This window comes from Talpa europaea, assembly GCF_964194135.1.
Source record: "Talpa europaea genome assembly, chromosome: 10".
Classification (NCBI taxonomy): Eukaryota; Metazoa; Chordata; class Mammalia; order Eulipotyphla; family Talpidae; genus Talpa; species Talpa europaea.
Window position 1 is genome coordinate 21172121 of NC_140077.1, and position 22482 is coordinate 21194602.

The following is a 22482-nucleotide window of genomic DNA, read 5'->3' on the forward strand; positions in this document are numbered from 1 at the left end:
CGCCGGCGCGCTCCTGGAGGGTGGTGTGGGCGCACGGGCACTGAGAGCCTGAGCACCGAAGGGCGGTGTCTCAGAGGCTGATGGGCGGCCGAGGGCCGCAGGGGGTGCGCTGGAGGGCGCTGCCAGGAGACCGAGAGACGCCCGAAGAAAGAAAGACTTGGGGGGGCCGGGAGGTCAGCCGGCCCCCTGCCCTGCCCTGGCTACCTCGCTGCAAGTGGCTTGGAAAGAACATCAGCGCCTGAAAAAGCCACGGAGGGCTCGGGGAGGCGCCTTCGCCCGGCGGCGGATCCCCAGAGAAGCTGCTCCGAGCCTTCCTGCCGCTGCCTTTGGCGAGGGGTGGCAGGATTCGCTGCAGACAGGTGGGGCGCCCTCTGCAGAACCGGGGAGGGACTGAGGGGAGCCCGGCCTCTCTGGGGGCCTCCTGAGGCCCGGCGCAGGCGGGGGTGGGGGTGAGACTCTGCGCGCAGCGGGGAGGCCTTGGGCAGACGCGGGGCCGCTCCCCTGCTGCGGGCCAGGGCTGGGGCTTGCGCCCCTCGCAGCTCTGCCAGCCGCGTCAAGGGCAACACCGAGGCGCCACGGCAGCCTAGCAGGTGGACAAGGTCCGGGAGCTGCGGGGCAAGATCTTGTGTGAGGAGGTGGCCCGAGAGGACCAGCCCGCGCGCCCCGAGCGGCGGCCCCTCAGGGAAGGGAGAGGCCCGCGGTTTGCCGCTCGGAGCTCGCCGGGTGCTGTTGGAAAGAAGAACCCGATGGGCTTGGGCTCCGCGTCCCGCCGGCAGGCTGGGAAGGTTGGCGGTTGATGTGGGATCTGCGGTCATCGGGGGTGGATGGGATCATTTGTGCACCCCAGAAGATGAAAATCGAGGTGGCGGAAGGGCCTCGGTGGCCCCCAGCAGCCTTGGCTGAGGCTCTCGGCAGCCGGGCAGGCGGGTGGGGAAAGCCAGCTTGAGGCAGGCGGAAGGCCGGCGACGTCAGGAAGCCCCGAGCGGGGTTCAGCGCGTTCAAGTTAACCGAGTGCTTGAGTTAACCTTCCAGAACGTTACAGCAGGCGGGTGGGCCTCTCTGTCAGCTCAGGGGGAGGCTCTGAGGGCTTTGGGGGAGGGTGCGGCACTGAGGAGGCCGAGGCCGTCCGCGGGGGCGGGCGGGGAGCGGGGCTGTGGAGAGCCCAGCCGGGCGGGAGCAGAGACACCGGGGAGCTGAGCCCGCGGGGCCCCGCCCGTGCGCCTGTACAAGGGCTTTGGCCTCGGTGCGGGGCCTGCGTGTGGCAGCGGCGGCCGGGAGAGCCTGCTGGAGTCTCAGCCGTGAGCACCCGGCCCGGGGCGATGCCCCCCCAGAACATGCAGTCGCGGGCGCACAGCGCGCGCCTCCGGGGTGGCTGCGGTCGGTGGCCGGTGGCTGAGTCCACCGCCAGGAGGCCTGAAGCCTGAGGGCCCCTGCGGTGAGGCGGCCTCTGCCAGAAGGGAACGGTGGTTTCCCCGCAGTGCCCGGGCAAAGAGAAGAGCCTTGGCCAACACATTTGATCAACTGCTGATGCCAATAACTATCTTACCTCCTTAACTACCTTCTCTCCTTTGCCCCTAGGTGGGTGCCAGCCTGGCTTAGCTGTATTCTGCTGTACTGTGTTTAGTTGCATTCCACTTACTCTTGGGGTCACGCCTGCACTGCTCCACCCTGCACACAGAGAACCTCTGTAGATGCATGGGGGACAACCACGAGGGAAGAATGGGAATGTGGGGACTGAGCATGGCTCCAGCTTTTAGGGATTGGCCTCAGTTCTATCGCCTGTGGCCTAGAGAAAGATGAGCTTGGGATGCGGGCTGGGGGAGTGGGGAAGGCTGATGGGAACCAAGGTTACAGGGTAAGCACCGGGAAGGGAGAAGGCCTGAGCAGAGACGAGTCTGTGGGTGCAGAGAGACCATAAGGCTGAGAGCTCTGAGAAGATGCACGGGAGAAGACTGGCAGACGCAGAAAGAAGGGACAACAAAAGGTAAGAAACCCTAACAAAACAATTCGAGAGGAGGGAAGGCAGGAGAGGCAGTACGGAAGGGAGGCGAAGAGGCAGAATGGAAAAGAAACAGGGACATAGACAGGCAAATTGGAAACGAAACAGACAAATAGAGAGGCTCCATGGAACAGAAAATGGACATAGAGAGCCTTGATGGAAAAGAACCAGGGATATACAGAGTTTTGATCGAAAAGAGCCAGGGACATAGAGAGGCTCAAGGGAACAGAAACGGGACATAGAGAGGCTCAATGAAAAAGAAAGGGGATATAAGAGGCTCCATGCAAAAGAACCAGGGACATAGAGAGGCCTGAAGGAAAAGAACCAGGGACTTAAAGAGACTCGCTGGAAGAAACAGGAACATAGAGAGGCTCGATGGAAAAGTAGCAGGGACAAAGAGAGTCTTGAAGGAAAAGAAACAGGGACATAGAGAGGCTCGATGGAAATGACCAGGGACATAGAGAGGCTTGATAGAACAGAAAAGGGACATAGGCTCCATGGAAAAGAACCAGGGACAGAGAGGCTCGATGGAAAAGAAACAGGGACATAGAGAGGCTCCATGGAAAATAAAAAGGGACATCGAGAGGCTCCATGGACAAGAACCAGGGACATAGGCTTGGTGGACAAGAACCAGGGACATAGGCTTGATGGAACAGAAAAGGGACATAGAAAGTCTCGATGGAAAAGAACCAGGGACAGAGAGAGGCTTGATGGAACAGAAAACGGACATAGAGAGGCTCCATGGAAAAGAACGAGGGACATAAAGAGACTTGCTGGAAGAAACAGGGACATAGAGAGGCTCAATGGAAGAGAAAAGGGACATAGAGAGGCTCCATGGACAAGAATTAGAGACATAGAGAGGCCCGATGGACAAGACCCAGGGGCATAGAGAGGCTCGATGGAACAGAACCAGGGACATAGAGAGGCTCCATGGAAAAGAACAAGGGACATAGAGAGGCTCGATGGAAAACAAACAGGGACATAGAGAGGCTGGAAGTAAAAGAAAAAGGGACAGAGAGAGGCTTGATGGAAACAAACTAAGGTCATAGAGAGGCTCGATGGAACAGAAAAGGGACATAGAGAGGCTCCATGGAAAAGAACAAGGGACATAACAGGGTCGCTGGAAGAAACAGGGACATAGAGAGGCTCGATGGAAAAGAACCAGGGACATAGGCTTGATGGAAAAGATCCAGGGACATAGAGAAGCTCGATGGAAAAGAACCAGAGACACAGAGAAGCTCGATGGAACAGAAAAGGGACATAGTCTCCGTGGAAAGGAACAAGGGACATAAAGAGGCTCCCTGGAAGAAACAGGGACATAGAGAGACTTGATGGAAAAGAAACAGGGACAAAGAGAGGCTCTATGGAAAAGAAAAACAGACATAGCCCTGCGGCGCCCTGAGGTTCTGCCGCGCATGGACTCGGGGCCTTTCCTGCCCTGCTAGAAGTGTCACACGCTGTCACACGCGGTGACTCTCTGGTGTCTCCAGGCAGCGTGTGGCGGGCTCTGGCCAGGAGACTCCCGGATCTGGGCAGCTGCCTCCGTCCTCTGTGCTGGACCCCAGCGCCCCTCCCAGCGCCGCTCCAGAGCCCTCGCGCGTCTGTGAGAGCAGCGACAATGGACAAATCTCTGGTCACAACCTCAGGAGATTTTTTAAGTGTGATCTGAAACCACTGCCATCCATGGAGGGCCTGGAAAGATCTTAGAATGTTGGCAGGTAGCATTTTTAATAACGAACGTCATATGTCCTTGGGCAGCTTCTAGGAGCAAGGGAGGCAAACAGAGTGTATACTGATGGGAGAAGAGATGGTGGTACTAGAAGACACTTACGAGCTAAGAAATATCTGGAGGATATGGAGAGATAAATCACTGCACCTTCCAAGATGATTCTGAACAACCACTCAAACTATTCTTTAATGTCCAGAAATGTATGGCTTCTTCTACTTAATCCATTTCTTCTATACAACATGAAGAAAACAAGTGCAAAGGATAGACTAAGGTCATGGACTACAGGTGCTTTGCTGGCTTCTAGATTCCTGCTATGAGTGGGACCATCCAGTGTTTTTCGTCTTCTTTCTGGCTTATTTCGCTGAGCATGATCCCTTCCAGTGCCATCCATGTTGCTGCAAATGGCATGTGTTTATCTTTTTTGATGGCTGAGTAATATTCCATGGTGTATGTGGACCGCATCTTCTTGATCCAGTCATCTATTTTGGGGCATTTGGGTTGTTTCCCTATCTTGGCTATTGTAAATAGTGCTGCTGTGAACAGGGGTGCAGGTGCCCTTTTGAATTGATGGTTCTGTGTCCTTTGGGTAAATACCTAGGACTGGGGTTGCTGGATCATATGGAAGCTCTATGTTTAGTGGGTCCAGAGGTCTCCACACAGCTCTCCATGGTGGCTGGACCAGTTTGCACTCCCACCAGCAGTGCAGGAGAGTTCCTTTTTCTCCACAACCTCGCCAACACTTGTTGTTGCTATTTTTTAACATGTGCCATTCTCGCTGGTGTGAGATGGTATCTCATGGTAGTTTTGATTTGCATTTCCCTGATGGCAAGTGATGTTGAGCATTTTTTCATGTGCCTGTTGGCCATTTGCATTTCCTCTTTGGAGAGGTTCCTTTTTGGCTCTTCTGCCCATTTTGTGACTGGGTTATTTACTTTGTTTTTTTGAGTCTCTTCAGCTCGCTAAGAGCATTCATTATTCTATGAGGACATCAGAAGTCTGCATACTTAAATCTCTAGAAACTTCTAAATATTGATTTTACACATGATCATCACCAAAGAAATCTTTCAGGATCAGTACTATCCTGATTACTTTCTGAACTGTGTAGGTTTTTTTCTGATTCATCAATGAAAAATACTTGTTTTAGAATTGAAAAATCCCCATACTTTGCCCCCTCTTGTCACCGATGAAGACATGGAGGTGCCGCTGAAAGCCATCTTCCCTCGGCGCCCACGGGCCCTAGGAGGAGACAGTGATGATCACTGAGCAAGGGAAGGGCAGCCGCAGTCTCTTCTGACTTGATGGAGAAGCAGCTGTCAGTAGTTCTCCTGAAGCCTCCTAATAAAGGTTAAAGGCTCCATTTAACCTAAGCCCCTAGCGGGGCCTCCAGGATGGCCTAGGGGTTAGTCTCAGCGCTCTCACCACTGCGGCCTGAGTTCAAGCCCCGGCCAGGGAGCTACCCGCAAGGAGCGTGGGAGTTAGGCCCCCGCAAGGGGGCATGGAGCTAGAACGCATGTGGTGCAGCAGAAGGTCTCTTCTCTCTGTGCCTGCTGCTCCACTATGCTCTGTGCTTCAGATCCCTCGCCCCTCCACAAGTCTTCCTAATAAAATCTGTACACGTAGTATCAGTCATGATTAAGAACTACCATGCCACTAAACATCCCGCAGTTGATGTATATTATACATCAACTACACCATTTGTTCTTTCCCTATATTAAGGAATTAGGCTGATGGAGAATAACCAGGGACATAGAGAGGCTCGATGGAACAAAACCAGGGACATAGAGAGGATCGATGGAAAAGAAACAGACATATAGAGGCTCAATGGAAGAGAAACAGAGACATAGATAGGCTCGATGGAACAGAAAAGGACATAGAAAGGTTCAGATGGAAAATAAGGGACACAAGGAGGCTCCATAGAGAGGTTTGATGGAAGAAAACAGGGACATAGGCTCGATCAAAAAGAAAGATTGATTTCTCAGAATGCAAACCATATACATCGGCATTATATTATTTTTACATAAGTTTCTTTTTCAAAAAAGTTGCACACAGCTTAAGGATATATACAAAGCAGTAGAGCTAAACATGAAAATTTAGGGATTACTTCTACTGGGAAGTTAGTGGTCGTCTCCGAGTCGTGGATAGCAAGGACTGATCAAAGTGGGTTCCTGGTAATAATTATTTTCATACCCTGGGTAGTGAGTACATGGTCCTTTGGTCAGTGTCTGCACACGTTTGCCTGCATGATTTATATCCTTAAAGTATATCCTAAAAGTTAATTGAGTAAGGAATGCTCCTTAGAGTTCTCCAACCCATTGGGTCTGCAGTCATAATTTTGCACTGTCCCCATGTTCAATGCCGGCTTCCTTGGCCATAAAATAGAAGGGGCCAGGGTTTTCCAGCAGTTCCCCTGGGCTGCCGTACTCCACAATCTTCCCATTGTCCAGGACCATCACCCTGAAACAAGGAAGAAGGAAAGAAAAGTCTGAGAAAGCAGCGTCTGGAATCTTGGCACCTATAAGAATAATCAGGACCAGGCCATGGTGGGTTCATTCCCATGAGGCTGTAGGCAGTGACCATGAAGGACATCTGGGTCAACATGGATGGAATCTATGTGAACCATCAAGTGAAAGAATCAAGCAGTAGAAGGATATATGAGGACGAGCCCATTGACGTCTTTTTTTTAAAAATAAAATGTTTAGGGATATACAGGTCAAAAAGGGAGCTTTCTCTAGTGAAATAAAAAGGGAATTATCTCCAGTTTCTAAGATGACCGGTAAGCCTCCCATTTTTAACAGATTCTGCCAAAGTTGCAGGGAATAGCAAGTTCCCAGTCATCTTCCAGGGGCAGCAGCAGGGACCAGTCTTGGGAAGGTGTGTGCTTAACACATGCCACTCAAGGCCTGGACCCCACACTCAGGTAATAGCTACCCACCATTTCCCATCTTACCCTGCAGACAGTTCCCTTAACCCTGTCAACTTTCATGAACTTAGGGTATAATTTGGGGCCAATGACTCGAAATCTCTGGACCTCGGTGTCTTCATCAGTAAAATGAAGGTGGTTAAACCTTCTGCTATGAGTGCCACATGGCTGTTCTGTTGACAAAGAGTTGAACTGTGTCCATCAGGTACATCCCCACTCACTTGTCGCTGTCCATGATGGTGTGCAGCCTGTGGGCAATGGTGAGGACTGTGCAGTGCGAGAACTCGCTCCGGATGGTCATCTGGATGAGGTGGTCTGTCTCCAGGTCCACCGCAGCAGTGGCCTCGTCCATGATCAGAATCTTGGATTTTCGAAGGAGTGCCCTGGCCAGGCACAGAAGCTGCTTCTGCCCTATGCTGCAATCCCCGAAAGAAACAGACTGTCAGCCCCAAAGTGTAACCTGGGTGGGGGCTGTTTTCATGCGCCGGATCAGCTGGTCAATCCCCACTTCTACATCCACCCTCCATGCCTTAGTCTCTTCCACTTGCTGTTTACTGTTGCCATGGGCGACATTTTCCAAACTTTCCCAATTCATTACAAGACTGACAAGGGTCTATTAATATTGCGATTCATATTTTGAAGTTCAATTTCATAATCAGAATGGGAGGATCCTAGGAAGATGTCATTTTAAAAAGCACCCCAGGTGATTTTCATATTTACACATGTTTGGAAAACACTAGCCCAGAAACAGTGCTTTGCATTTGGTCCCAGTGACATCTCAGCACATCAACAATTCCAAAATAACGTGAATGCCGCCAAGTCTCGTCAGCAGTGCTGACCCGACACCATTAATACAGGGTGACACCACAGAACGCCCCAGTGGCATTTCTTAGTGGCCTTAGCAAACCCATTCGTTATTTTAATGTGTAATTCTAGTCTCAAGGCTAATTGTTTGTTCGAGGCCTTCTGCCTTGATTAGAGATGTAGCTCTCTAATGAACATGATGTCTTGGTGTGAGATGCAATGTATGTGGAATTCAAATATGCTTGTAAAATGCAAATAGCCTTCATTTGCGAAAAGTTGGTAATGAAGCTGGACCTTTTACTTACATAAAGAAGCTTTGGGAAATGATGTGGAGGAATATTCGGGAATTCACTAATTGCTCTCTCCTGCTGTGCCCATTAGGGAGCATATTGCACAGGGGGTGGCTGGACTCAAGTTCTATGACTCTCGGTAAGGAAATTTCTGCAGATGAGAAGTCACCCAAGATGAACTTCTAGTTTTTCTCTGTAATGTAAGAACTAACACCCTGCAAAGCTCTTTCCATGACTTGTACCAACTCCTGTCTGCTCAACTGGACCTCACAGGATCAGGTCATCACTGAGGCTCAGCGGGGCTCTCGGCTGCTGACTCATCTCGTCTCTGATCACTCAGCAGAGAGAGTGAGGTTTCAACACCCACTCATCAGGTCTAAAATCAAGGCATTGGAAACGCCATTCAATGTCTCCCATAGAGCCAGACAAGGGTGGCGGGTTTCGTTCCCACAGACGAGTGTCAAGGCTCCTTTTTCCACTGAGTGGTGCTAGGGGGTCAAGGCATCTGCGCCATCTCCCCCCATAGCTCCAGTAGGTGCTCAATATACATACTAGGTCATAAATGGTCCTTTTCATAGACTCAAGACCTATGTGAGCCCTGCTACCCTATACCTGCAGCCGAGGAAAACACACATGGTAGTTTCTCCACCAGCTGACAGGTGTCCCCGGGACATGAACTGCAGTCAGCTGGGTGCTCAGTCCATTTGGTCTGGGCAACACTGGGCATTGGGCTTTTTTAAAGTTTCTGGAGTGATTCTAGCATGCAGCCCGGCTTGCAGTCAACACTGAGCTTCACTTGTCGTAAGGCGCACAGACATGGCCGGGGATTTGCTGACATGCGGATTCTGGTGGGTAGGTCTCCAGTCCAAGGCTCTGCATTTACAACCAGCTCCTAGGGGAAGCCAGAGTTGCAGGTCCATTCACTGAGCTACTGAGGCCCCCCTTCTTTCCTGAGCTGAAACTGCTGGTGGTCTGTGTCCTCCCCACCACTCTGAAGGCATCGGGACCCAAAAAGAACTGTCCTTGAGCAACAGACTTTGGCTGAGGGCTAACTTTCAGCATGGGGGAGGGGGAACCAGATTGTCCCAGGGAAAAGGGCCAGGTCAACTTATTCACTGACAGGCAAGCACAGTGAAGGCCAGAAGGGTGAGTGTGGACGCATATAGATGTTTTGCGAGCAAGTAAGAACTGTGAGGCTGAGAGTTTGTGTGTGGATTTTAAGGTGAGTTGACACTGTTCAGGGACACTGCCCGTATCTCCATCACCTACGTGGCCCCCTCATCAGTGCTGCTCAACGTGGGGTGCCTGTGCAATCCCCGGGGTCCTTTACAACTCCCATGACTTGTCCATGCCCCTGACCCGGTAAACCAAGCCGCGGGGTTGGACCAGGCATCGAGATGGACCCTCCTGACTGCAGAGTGTAGCTGCATGGAATGCCTCCGCAGGGGGTCTGTGAGCCCACATTGTGTGATATTTACCAGCAAAGGTTACTAAGAGTTCCTGGGCACACTCACATCTATTTCATCATGTCATCTTCACAACGTTTTACATGTTAGGAATTAGACCTTGAGAGAGAAAATTCTATGATTCCTGCCTAGCATGAATAGGAAAAGGAGAGGCCTGCTGGCCTACGCCTACTGTCTGTGGGGGGAGGGGATTATGAAGCCTTACCTAAGGTTGTCGCCAGCCTCTGTCACTTCGTGGGATAACCCAAGCTTTAGGCCAGACACAAAGGATTTGAGGTGAGCAAGCTCCAAGGCCTTCCAAATCTCCTCATCTGAGTAGTGGTTGAAAGGATCCAGATTCATCCTCAGGCTTCCAGAGAATAGGATGGGGTCCTGCAAGTCAAGGGAGGCTCTTGAGATCACTGGCCGAAAGGAGCTACCAGTTCCTAGTGGCCAGGAGAAGGTGGGTAGGGCTGGTCTAGATGGAAAGCTGGTTAGTGGTCAAGGTTTTGCCAGGTTTCATGGAACACTCAGAGTTGCCGCCAGCAGGGAGCTAAATGCAGGATTAAGAGGAGTCCTTGGTTCATTTTTTGGTTTCATTGCTTTACATATATGGATTTCCACATTTGCCACAGCACCTTAGGGTAAGAGAAGATCCTGTACTCCTAGGTGAAAACTTGTGATATGGAGGGGGATGGACCTGGGCGGGCAGGAGAAGGACAAGCATTGTGCTTTTGAAGAGGTTGAAAAGGGCGCATCAAGCTGCATAAACACCATAAAAACCCATGAGACACCCGAGCCAGGGCTGTTGTGGACAGAGAATGGTTTTAATGAGGGTCCACGAGCTGCTCCAGGTGGTCCCTACTTGGTAGGACCCAGAGAGGAAGCCCAAGGGCAGCCTCTCTTGCTGATGCACTAAACGTTCCACTTGCTGGCAGCAACCTGCATCAAATTCCCTTCCCGATCTTTTAGCCACAGCAAATGGGGAGAATAAAGCTTAATGGTTTCAAGCTTCAGTGGCAAAACTGCTAATGCTGATTATAAAGGTCTTGAGAACCATGATGGGCTACAGAAGTGCTAAATAATCATCTGCTGTATTCCACTGCTGACGTGTTGCTGCCACCTACAGGCTAGATACTGGCAGTGACAGCAAATACCCCCAAACTGCAAAATTTAATGTTTGTAAATTCTGGAAACAGTATGTCTTAGAGAATTAGCTCAAGTATCCTGGTGACTGTACAAATGACGCTGTTAACTGAACACCTGCCAAGAGGAAAATGCTTGTGTTTCCTGCAGGACAAGCTGATCCACTGTGTCTGACGAGGAAGCTCTGGAGCTCACCTGGGGGATGATGGTCAGTTTCTCTCGAAGGTCATGGAGCCCGATGGAAGCAATATCCAGCCCATCGATGGTGATTTGGCCACCTGCAGCCTCAAGGATTCTGAACAGGCAGTTTGTCAGGGATGACTTCCCAGCTCCTGTCCTGCCCACCACGCCGACCTGTAAAACAGTTACTTGGCGGCTTGGTTCAGCCGGTAAATCTCGGGGGGCAAATTTAGCCTGGGACATTCATAATCACAAGTGGAAAAACCAGCGATTGACTACCTCATCTCTAAGAAGTTAAACCGATTTGGGCGTGGGTGCCCAAATGGGAGCAAAGTGCCCAGAGGTAGGGGAAGGTACGCAGATCTTACCTCTTACATTGTTGCTTGCTGAGAACCATAGTGACTGCTGCGAAGATCATTAGCCCCTACTGTTGTACTTTTTATTGGAAATTGTAGATTTTTTGAAAGTCTCATTTAGAAGGGAGGTGAAAGGAAGGCCAGGCCTGCCACCAGTTAAGAATCAAGCCCTGACCTGGACCTCTGCACCCTTGTCTACACTGTGCTGGGTCCTACATCAGACTCAAGGCTTCAGAAAGCAAGAGCACCACAGGAGGGTGCAGGGCTTCGCAGGCCAGACAAGGCTACTCTTTCTGCAGGGACAACGTCCAAACCATTGTTCTCACCGGCTCCTTTCCCAGGCTGGTGCTCCCTGCCTTTCCTTCTTACGTCCTGTCTACGTGCCTTGGTCCTTACCGAAACGGGTCCTGGGAAGCCACAGGTGAAGAGGATGCTGGCAAGTAGGCCGGGAAGGGCTGAGCAGGAAGCCAGCAGCCTATTGACCCCTTGATATTCTGCCATCTAGTGGTGACATTGGGTCCCTACACCTCCCTAGGGCCGGGGAAGTGCCCAGCTGCTCTTTATCCCAGTAATGAGAACCCAGAGCCCAGCAGCTCTCTATCTCTGCCCAGTTCTTCTCTGATCACACCCAGGCCCTTCTTCAGCTCAACTTACCTTCTCTGTGCTCTTAATGTCACATGTTATCCCTCTTAGTACCAGATCCAGCTCGGGCCGGTACCGCACTTGGTAGTTGTTAAACCGGATCTCCCCTTTGCTGGGCCAACCTTCTGGGGGCTTCTTATCAGTGACCCAGGGTGCCTAGTAAGGAAGCAGAAGAGTTTTACACAGTGGGGAGTCATTGAACAGTCCCATGGACTTGTGTCACAGAATAGGAGAAGGGTAGCAGTGTCCCCACCACTTGTGGCTATTTGCATTGAATAGACTGAACTCCACTGGCACTTCTAGAAGGCTCCTCCCTTATTCAATTAAGGAAACCCTAGCCATCAAGATTGCTCCGTGGATCTCCAGAATGAAGCCAGTGTGATTTTGTACGTTCGCAAACCTGACTTCTCCAACCCATTCCCTATTCTAAGTTTCGAGGAATTAAGGCCTTTCAGTTAGAGTAAAGGGACACTTTAGGGAGACCTTTAGCACCCACATGACATCTCTAGACAAGCTGAAGATACTCTCTAGGAGTTGTCTCATTCTCTGCCTGGCCCCTGGTCCCTCCAGGCCCTCCTCACCTCATTTTCCACTTTGATGTATTCATTTATTCTCTCAACAGCCACAATGTTGGTCTCTATTTCTGACGTCATCCTCACCAGCCAGTTCAGGGTCTGTGTGATCTACAGCAAAACCCAGAAGACTAAAGGTCACCTCAGGTTCAAAGTCCAGCTCCATGAGTCAGGTAACAAGTCATCCCAGAGCCTGCTTTGTACGCGGCACCGCCCTGACTCTGAGGATCAAGGAGATGTGAGTGACCCTCACCTCCAGGAGAAAATGAGACCAGTACATGGAGGACAGTTACGTGCTCGGCTGTGTGGTGCCGAATGTGAAGGGCACTGTGAGCTTGGAGTAACTTGGGCTGAGGCTGGGGACTCAGTTTAAAAATGAGCACCTTAATTTAAACAAGCTCCCAACCTTCAGACTCACATTGAGTGCATTGGACAGAACAAAGCCCACAATGTCTCCACTTAGGGTTCCTCTATAAATAACCATCAGCAAGGATGAAAAGAAGACGATCAGGTTCCCAACCAGCTCCAGACGAATTGCAAGCCACCTATAAGGTAAGAAAATGAGAGAGAGAGAGAGAGAATCAGTAATTTCTACTTCCTTACTTTAACCAGCAAGCCAGGTGTTCAAAGAACATTCTCAGACTGTGTTCTCAGAAGTGCCTCAACTTTATACCATGTCTTTTGACTTGACTATTACACAAGTCTTTTAAATTGGATTTTAGAAAATAAATTGCATTTTAAAGATACTAGAGGTGGTTGCTAAACTAAGAGAATCTTATGGCCAGCCTCTCCGAAACTTAGCAAATAATAAGAATCACATGGGCAATACACTAATTTATGCCCAAATGCCCGAGTCCCTAGGAGATTGTGATTCAAGGGGCCTAGTGTAGGGTAAGGAAAAATGTCAGGCTTTTCTGCCCTCCTGCCATTAGGATAGATGATGGATCCTTGCGGTCCTGAATGCATGCCTGGTGGCGGGCACCTGGAGTAGGGTGTGGGCATATGTAGATGGGATTCACCTGGGCTAAGACTGGGCTTTTAAGGGCGGTGTCACGGGGATGCCAGCAGAAGCCGAGAAGCAGCAGAATGAACAGAAGACCAGAGAAGCAGAATGCCAGCCTCCCGGCCCCCCAGCACCCCTGCCTGCCATATGCCTAGTAAACCCCAATAAAAGCCTGCAAAAAGCCACTGAGGACTCTGACTCCTCCTTTACCCGGTCTGCTGGATCATAGAAAACCTGCTCAGTGGTCATTCCTGCCCTTACACCTAGGATGGGTTCATAAACCTGAATTTTAACAAAGGTTCCATGAGATTTCTTTTGAGTTGGCAGGGGAAACAATGTCGGAGAGAATTCATGTGTAAAACTAGAAAGCACCATAGACAGGTTGGATGTGCCCTGTGGGATTCATGATTATAAAATGGTGAAGGAGCTGGAGAAGTTGGGGCTTTTCTAGACAAAATGAATAGCATATGGATAGACATAATTTATAAAAATGTACTTCCCTAAAAAAAGTAAAAAAATTCTAGCATGTGTACAAATAAATATATCTATTTTACAATAGGGATTCAAATAGGATTGACTTATATAACTGTTTCCTTCTTAGGAAGTATTTAAGAAATAAAATATCTCTACAATCAAATCCCTGACCTCTCCATGTTCCAAATAATACTGGGTATCACCAGTATCACCTGTCCTTGATACTGCGTCAATGTGGAAGCTACTTTCTGAAAGAGACCTTTCCCCTTTGAGAACATACCACTTCTCGCTAGGGCCTAACAATGCTGAAGCAATGAAGAACGCTCATCCTTTTTGGGGATTTACCTCACAGGATGTAAGATTTCTGTCATTATTGGTTTTATCTAAAAATTTGCAACTCTGCTCCCTCCAACCTGTCTCCTTCTTTCATCACCCTGCAAAGAGTGTCCTGTCAGTGGAGCAGGAGACACTCACATCCACTCCAAGGAAGCAGAGAATATCCAATCACACATTACCTAACAGCTTACAGGTTACAAAATGCTCAGAGGTCACCTGAATTCTGCCTAAGCTTGTGGGAAACGTTGTGTTTTAGCCATTGCAAAACAAAGAAAGTGCAATTTTCCAGGGAGAAGCCCATACCCCTGGTTTGGCAAGTGGCAGAGCAGGACCATGGACCCAGTTTGACGCCAAAACTCAGGCCTTCCTTCTCTCTACTGACATGGCAGGCATATTGGCCAGAGACGCTCATGTCACTAACCACACTTGCCCTCCCATAGCTCATGTCAAACATGCAGAAACCAAGTCCCCAGGGGCGGCCTCACCTGTTGGAGACAATCCAGGAAAAGACGCATTTCTGGTTGGTGTCAATCCCCACCTCATTTTGTTTCAGAAATCGCTGCTGGTGCTCAAAGGCACGGATGACAGGCAAACCTGACACAGTCTCGCTGAAGTGTGAGTAGATAGGAGATCTGGTGACGGAATCCAGACGTCTCAATTGGCGGGAAGTAGCCACGTAAAATATCTGGACCCAAGAGTGAAAGCGTCAATTAGTTGCACAATCAGGTTGCACATGATGTACCTCTTCATTCCCACAGTTGGACTAGATAGAAGCCAACTAGATCTCTCGCTGGAGGAACAATGGAGCAGCTCAGAGAAAGAGGACAGTGGGAAGGTCTGAGATTGGTCAGAAACAGAGGACGAGGGGACAGATGCTACACCACAGCCCAGAGGCTGGAGTTTCCAAACCACATGAAGTGCTTGGGCAGCCTCATCCACATTCTCTCTAAGAACCTGCATGCATCACCAAATAGCGGTTCTTACAGTGGTTATAAAAATGATCTCCCAGTGCAAAATGGTCCAACCACTATGGAAAGCTGTATGGAGATTCCTCAGTCTACTAAAGATAGAGCTTCCATATGATCCAGCAATTCCACTCCTAGGTATTTACCCAAAGGACACAGAAACATTAATTCCAAAGAGCACCTGCACCCCTATGTTTATGGCAGCACTATTTACAATAGCTAAGCTTTGGAAACAACCCAAATGCCCAAAAGTAGATGAGTGGATTAAGAAGATGTGGTACATATAACACCATGGAATATTACTCAGCAATCAAAAAAGATAAACTCATGCAATTTGCAGCAACATGGATGGCGCTGGAAGGGATCATGCTCAGCGAAATAAGCCAGAAAGAAAAAGAAAAATACCGGATGGTCTCACTCATAGCAGGAATTTAGAAAACCTAAGTAAGGGACCAGGAAAAAGACTAATTATAATAAAGAAAAAATCAAAATCAACAAACAACCATAAACCACAGACACACTATGGGGGGTGGAGGGGAGGAGAGGAGGGATTAGGTTCAAAATAAGGGAGTTGGGAATTGTATGGGAAATATAACCAAAATGAAAATGCATACATTGTACAAAAATGAAAAATGATATAAGAATTACATAAAATAAAATATATTTTAAAAAATGGTCTCCCAAAGAATTGTTAGTAAATGTACCTGGAACTCTAGGGGTGTGGAGGTAGGCAAGAGATGGCAAAGTACACTGAGGTTTAGATACAAATTGAATCGTCAGGTAACTGGTCAAACTGTGCCTCAGTGGTGTGTGAAGTTTGTGGGATGTTAAGGGCCTAAGAACTGGAACTCGATGCAATGGTATGCCAGGCAGACTCTCCAAGACATGAGGCTAAGGTGAGGCTGGATGAATAGATAATGGAACTCCTAGATAACATGAGGATTTTTGAAATCAAGGAAGATCTGGCATTTGATAGAGTATTCAAAACAATACAGCTGGAAGTCTCCTCAAATATGCTGTTTTTTATTTGGGTTCATTATTAACAGTCAAAAGGCTGTTGCTGAGATGACAGGGTACCTGAGCAAGTCAATAAGTCACCAGTGAGCATTACCCTTCCATATATGTGACCTTCCCATAGGCCATAAGGCTGCCCTTGACTGCAAGACCTTTGGGACTGTTTCCCCTGGGTGGAAAGTTCATTCCATAGGTATTTGGTGGGATGAGAGTCCTCCCTGCAGATTCCCTCCTCTTGTCAGCTTTTACTATGGGCTTGGAGTCCCTTCCACTTGCTCCGGATTTTCTGAGACATGGCTCTTGAGCTACGTGTCCCCTCAAGAACACGCTACAAGTTAGCCTAAAGCATCCACAGTCAAACTAGAACTTCCCTGAAGTGAAAAGAGATCTAGTGCCTGCTGAGATGCATCCTTAGCTAGATAAGACTATTTCAAAGCTGACAAAGGAAGCAGCCATAGCCACATCTTCTAAAAGCAGCCAGAGACCTAATCACTGTATGGAGAGGTACGGGGTTGGAAGGGTGCTCTTATAGAGCTCCAGGACTTTATCCAGAGTCAGGGTCAAAGTAGTCTTGGGTTCCACCTTAAATCTGTCCTGCTTAATTAAGCTTCTGGGGCAGGGGACCAACTAAGCTGAGATTTGCTGTAAACCATGTACCAATCGGTGCTGACACTTCAGCATCAGACAGTGGTCTGCAGTTGATAGTATAGCAACCTGTGACTCAAGGGCTAAGATGCTGGAAAGGAACAAGTGACCAACAATAAAGAAAGGAGAAAATTCTCAGAGAGAAGCCTAGGCTTTTATATGTCATACCTGAACAAACACATAAATTATGCCAAGAGGTATGACGACGATGATGAAGGTGGGAGCGGCCAAGCAGATCATGACAATGGTGCTGATTATCCCCAGGAAGCACAAAATCCAGCTGCGCAAGGACATAGGGAGAGTGTCGTCCACTGTGGAAATATCCTGAGAACAATTAGGAGAGATGGTGTGCTAATGAGTCCTTAAAACATTTTCTATCTTTCCGATTTCAGCAGGGAGTCTCTCTGATTCTGGGTTCCCAGTGACTCCATTCAATCATTTCACCCTATTCATTTGCAATCTGTTATTCTGCTCACTCAAATAAACTGTAATTTCCTCATTTTTCTCAATCCCTCCAAATAGATACGACATCTATCCTTCACCGTTTTTTTCAATAGCTTTGGCAAAGGTTTTCACTCTTCTTAGTGAAATCCCCATTTGTCAAATTTATTAAACAATTCATAACAATTGTAAGCTAATAAAGCCTTAAAGGTAAATCTTTCCATACTAAGGCAATTTAGTTATTCTAACTTTACACAGGTTCTAATTCCACTGAGTACCTAGAAGAGAATCTGGCACTTAACCCTACCCTAGCATTCGATAAACATTTGTTTGGAGACTTCAGTCATCCTTGACCTGGGAAGTTGTTTCCTTTGGCAAGGAAGAGAGTGTGATTACTGCCTGACCTGTGTTCTTATCAAGGAGCCCAGAAGTGAGAGATGGGATCTTCTGCTCTAGTGCATTCACATCATATTGAATAAATGAACATATGAGTGGATGGATGGAGGGATGGGTGGATGGATGGATGAATGGATGGATGGATGATTTAGTACATACAGGAATCCTGGCTTATATTTTGGGTTGCCCTTGCCCATATTTCTTAGATTATATTGATTCTAGGATTAGTAATACATATGTACCAGGGTGAGTCTAAATAATCTCTGGAATATTCCAAAACTGGATAAGGGATAACATATCCAAAGAGAATTCTTTTTTTTTTTTAAAGATTTATTTATTTATTTATATAAGAACTGGGGTACAGGCCAGATTCCCGGGAGGGTGAGAGGATTCACCAGAGACAGAGCAGGGAACAGAACAGGCAGACTGATGAAATACACTGCTGAGGGGAGCAGCGGGCACGACAGGAGAGGTCTGTGGTGCCGTGTGGAACCCTCGCCAGCCAGCCAAGATCGAACCAATGCTGCAGAGGCTGTGGACAGCTTCACAGCGTGGTGCTCAACCTGCTGTGCTACCGGGGAGGCCCATCAAAGGGAATTCTGAATGATGAGTGACTCCTGAGTCTAATCTATCTTTCCCAAAGTCACATCAGAGTAAATTCCTGGGTTTGTAGAAAGAAGAAATCCTCACCACGTATCAGCCCTATACAGATTACTTTTTGCCCTTACCTAGCATAATTCTCCATCTTTCTTTCTTCTAACTCCTCCTTAAGTCTCCATTTAAGGGTTCAGTCATCTGTTCGAGAGGACCCTAGATCAAACTCTGTGACCTCACACATGATACTCAAGAAACATTTGCATGCTGATGGACAAAAAAACTGGAAATATACAGTGTTGCCTGGGGAGCATGCCTCGAAGGACATTTCTCTGCCAGAAATAAAAAGATCCTCAACATACAAGCACAATATCTTACAGTCCTTGGGTTACTTACACCAGCAAACCTGTTCACAATCCGGCCTATGGGTGTTGTGTCAAAAAAACTCATGGGTGCTCGGAGGATATTGTCCAGCAGTTGCCTGTGAAGGATATTTGATGCATGGCTGCAACCATAGACACACCAGAGATTTGCTAGGAGCACAAAAAAACCTAGAAATGGAACCAATTTAGTCAGCACCAGGCACAGTGATTCCTGAAGATTTTTACCAAGGACATGATGGCATTCCCCCCTGACTTCAGGTAAAGTACATGGTCCAGACAGATTCTGTAAGAAATGGCAGCTGGAGTCATCAGACATACCTTGAGTTACTCCCAGAGCTCCATAGACACCCAGTCTCAAGTCCCTTTGAGAGGCTGGGTAGTTAGTGCTATTGTAGACTTTAGAGTCACTGGTCCAAGCACTGAGCCAGAGGTTGGATCCAATAAAAGCCACAGAGTTGATCATGTAGGAAAAGATGATGAAGAATATTGAAAACTTTCCAATTGCTCGAAGATATTTCAGGTAGATGGAGAACTTCACCTGCAAAGCCCCAACCTCAATATTAGTAGATACTAATGGCTTTTGGTAAGGAATTTTCCAGAATACCAATGGCAAAAGGGAGTGGAATCTCCTAGAAAGGTGGGTAGCAGGTAGCAAAATTTGGTGCCCTGTGATCATCATTTCTGCACTGGGTCAGATTTACAATCAATGCTGAAATACAGTGCAGGGTAAATCACCATCAAACTATTGATAAGCTTCTAGATGTAATTAAATGGGAAAGGTAGAAAAACCAGATGAGATTTATAGTTTTAAGAGGTTGGAATTTGGGGTTTTGAATTTTACTAATTTGTTTCCTTATCTTTATTTTTTTTAATTTTTTTTAAGATTTATTAATTAATTAATTAATTAATTTATTTATTTATTTATTTATACATGCACTGGGTACAGTCAGAAGTGTGGGAGGGTGAGAGAATTCACCAGAGTCAGAGCGGAGAGCAGAGCAGGCAGAAGGACTGAAGTACACTGCTGAGGGGAGCAGCAGGCGGCAGGAGAGGTCTGCGCGCCATGTGGGACCCTCCTCTGGTGGCCGGGGAGCAGCCGGGGATCGAACCGGCCCCGTGGAGGCTGCAGGCAGCTTCGCAACCCAGCGCTCAACCGCTGCGCCACCGGGGAGGCCCTGAATTTTACTAATTTGAATTAAGGATATGTTGTCTGGCTCCCAGATGGCATCTCAAAGCAGTTTTGTTGTTTTCTCAGATCTCAGGATGAAATAAAACATTCATATGAGGATATTCACAGGACACATGTCACTCTTCATAGAAATACAATTTGATAGATAGTCCAGAACTTTTACTAACATTGCAATGATGAATCTAAGATTTGCAAACACCTAAGATATACTCCTCCTGTATTCAAGTCATCAAACTTTAAAATGTTCAGATCCCAAGCCGTACAGCACCTCGAATGGTGCTTTTTATATAATATTCACCTTTCCAGTTTGCATGAATTCCTTCTCAATTAGTTTTTGTCCTTTAACTAGTTCTTCTTCCTTCTTTGGGATATTCACACTCCGAGTTTTCAAAGACTCTCTTAGGGACTTCAGATGCCTGCTACTGGACCTAGAACTGAGAGGTTGAGAGGGAGAAAGCTTTCCTGAGCCTGTAGATGCTTCCTGAGGGTTGTCTTCTTGCAAGCAGATGTCACAATCACCCCGTTTGCCTCAAAACACATGTCAGAGACAACAACCATGTAGAAAACACATCCCCCCAACTCTCCTCCCCATGCAAGAAAGCGAAGGAAGAGCCGTCATGGTATCCACACCCTCAGAGAATTCCCACAGAAAGAAAGCCAGTGGGCAAGTGGAAATACAGGTATGAAGAGGCCTGTCCCTGAACAGATGACCCACCGGCGGCTAAGTGTTCGGCGAAAGCTGTTCTCTCTCTTCATGGTCAAGGAAGCCGCATCCTCAGGGATTTCCTCCACACTGGGCATCAACCCACAATCATCTTCTGCTTCACTGTCCTCGTTGACTAGGAGACACATCACAGGTTAGGGAGAGAGCTGCACTGCTCTTACAGCCCCAGCCATAAACAGGAGAGCAAGCCTTTTCTGATCTTGCTGGCCTCAGCAAGAGATCCCAGAGGTACTCATAGGCTGGAATATTTTATTCTAGAAATACTCCTTATTTATATATCTTCTCATTCAGAAATGCCAAAGAAGAGAAAAGGATCAAATAGTCGTTTGATCAAAATGAAAAAGAAAAAATACTCCTAGAAATTTCTAAGTTCCTTTTGAGCAGGGAAGAACTTTTAAGGGTTATAACAAACAGAGGAATCAAAATTTCCAGGACTGACTCAACAGGTGAGGGTAAATTTAAAGTGATCTCCTGGAAATTCAAATAACTTAGCAGAAACTGTACCTGAGGAAGCAGACATGGGCCCTGCCAGACAAAGACTTTAAATCAGGTGGTATAAATATAGCCAAGTGAATCCCTCACCTGTGTGTTTCTGCAGAGCCCTTGCACCCTCAGGCCTTGCTTTCTCAGTCTTTTAGATCTTTAGCCCAAGATCCAAAGGAAAGAGTGTGAATAAGTTCTCAATAAGCACTGCACATTATTAAAGCGCTAGAAATTAGTTTTAAAAAGAAGAAAATAGAAATTCTAGAGTCGTAAAGTGTGATACTAAAAGGAAAAATTCATTTGAAAGGCTCAACAGGAGATTTACTAATGAGATTAGGCATGTGACTTGATACTATGCACTCATTCAGCATAAATGATGTCAGCTTGGGCTGTCCACCCCAGAGACAGGTCACGGTGAAGGAACACTGTCAGATTTCTGGGATTCAAAAGGCAGAAAGTGGGTCAATGGAGCTATGCAGCCATGAACATAGTTGGGATAAGTAAGGTTTAGGGGGATATTGGGATGGGGTGGACTTTGCTCATGGAAGGACATGAATTTTGGGTTGCCTCAAAACAGTTGTTATGGATTCAATTGTGTCTCCCCCAAATTTATATGCCCCACCTGCAGGGTCTAAAGCTAGTCCCTCATTTGGTTGACTTCTGGAATATCCTGGCACCCTCCAAATCTTACTTTCTCAGTCTTGGCCTCTTGCTGATGACTGCTACCTGAAATGAATACCCAAACCATGACAGGATTCCTGTTGGAGGTTCTTGGAAAGGATCACAGGGAACTGGGCTCCACTGCTGGGCACTGGCGGTGACCCCAAAGGTCGTAAAATCAGAGGCCATTCCTGTGCTAGCCTGTGTAATTGTCATGATTTGGGCAAGGGATGGGGCAGTGGTGTCAAAACACCTAGAACACCTAGTGGTTTTTGGTGTATATTTTTTTACAGGAGAGGTCTGCCTCACCATGTGGGTTTCACCCTGGCCGGCCGGGGATCGAACTCATGCTGCAGAGGCTGCGGATTGCTTCATAGTGTGGTGCTTAACCCCTTGCGCCACCAGGGAGGCCCGGTTTTTGTTGTATTAGTCAAGATCTCTTAGTTAGGGCTTATCTAGAATTTAGCAGTACACTATTGGGACCAGCCTATGAAGCTGTCTAGTAAGTAATTTTCATGGATTTGGGGTAGATGAGGTAGGATGTGAGACTTGAGGCAACAGAAACCAGGCATCTCTAACAGGGGCTCCTTGTATCTTTTTTGTTTCCTCCATAAAGACTAATCACCTGAGACCTCTAGTCACACCCTTGTGAAGAGGCCTTTCAACTCCATGTCAGACACCAGATGAGCAGGATGAACCACAGTCTGGCCCAGGCAAAGTGTTTCTATGTCTGTTTCTTTATAGAAACACAGAACACAGAAAGGGCAGGTGCTGGATCTCTGGATAATTACCTTCAGAATCCAGTTTGCTGATACTGAACTGTTCAGAAGGTGGACATTCCACACCCTTCCCATTCCCAAGTTCTGTATTGCTCCAGTTTGTCTTACATACCCATGGTCTCTCCTTCAGGACCCGTCTGTTTAATGAATGTCTTCAGATTCTTAGCAAACAATCCTTTCTTGGCCAGTAGAGCTCTGTATGATCCTTTCTCCAAAATGGTGCCATTCCCCAGAAGCACAATCTCATCCATTTGGGGAAGAAAGTGAATGCTATTTGTAACCAAGAGTCGAGTCTGCAAAAATAACAGTAAGT

The 22482-nt window shown here is 47.7% G+C and overlaps 1 protein-coding gene across 1 annotated transcript in view; it reads right to left on the reverse strand.

Moving 5' to 3' along the window:
* Positions 1-6052: 6052 nt before the first annotated feature.
* Positions 6053-22482, reverse strand: part of ABCC2 (ATP binding cassette subfamily C member 2) — a gene marked incomplete at both ends in the record, with an annotated part of 47695 nt that continues 31265 nt past the window's right edge. The window contains 14 exons of the mRNA XM_084245414.1: positions 6053-6182; positions 6870-7064; positions 9414-9580; positions 10529-10687; positions 11524-11667; positions 12093-12194; positions 12502-12628; positions 14382-14581; positions 16689-16844; positions 18348-18502; positions 18653-18872; positions 19822-19957; positions 20239-20362; positions 22282-22462. Coding sequence (XP_084101540.1) covers positions 6053-6182; positions 6870-7064; positions 9414-9580; positions 10529-10687; positions 11524-11667; positions 12093-12194; positions 12502-12628; positions 14382-14581; positions 16689-16844; positions 18348-18502; positions 18653-18872; positions 19822-19957; positions 20239-20362; positions 22282-22462 — 2196 coding nt within the window. The remainder of the gene's footprint in view (positions 6183-6869; positions 7065-9413; positions 9581-10528; positions 10688-11523; positions 11668-12092; positions 12195-12501; positions 12629-14381; positions 14582-16688; positions 16845-18347; positions 18503-18652; positions 18873-19821; positions 19958-20238; positions 20363-22281; positions 22463-22482) is intronic.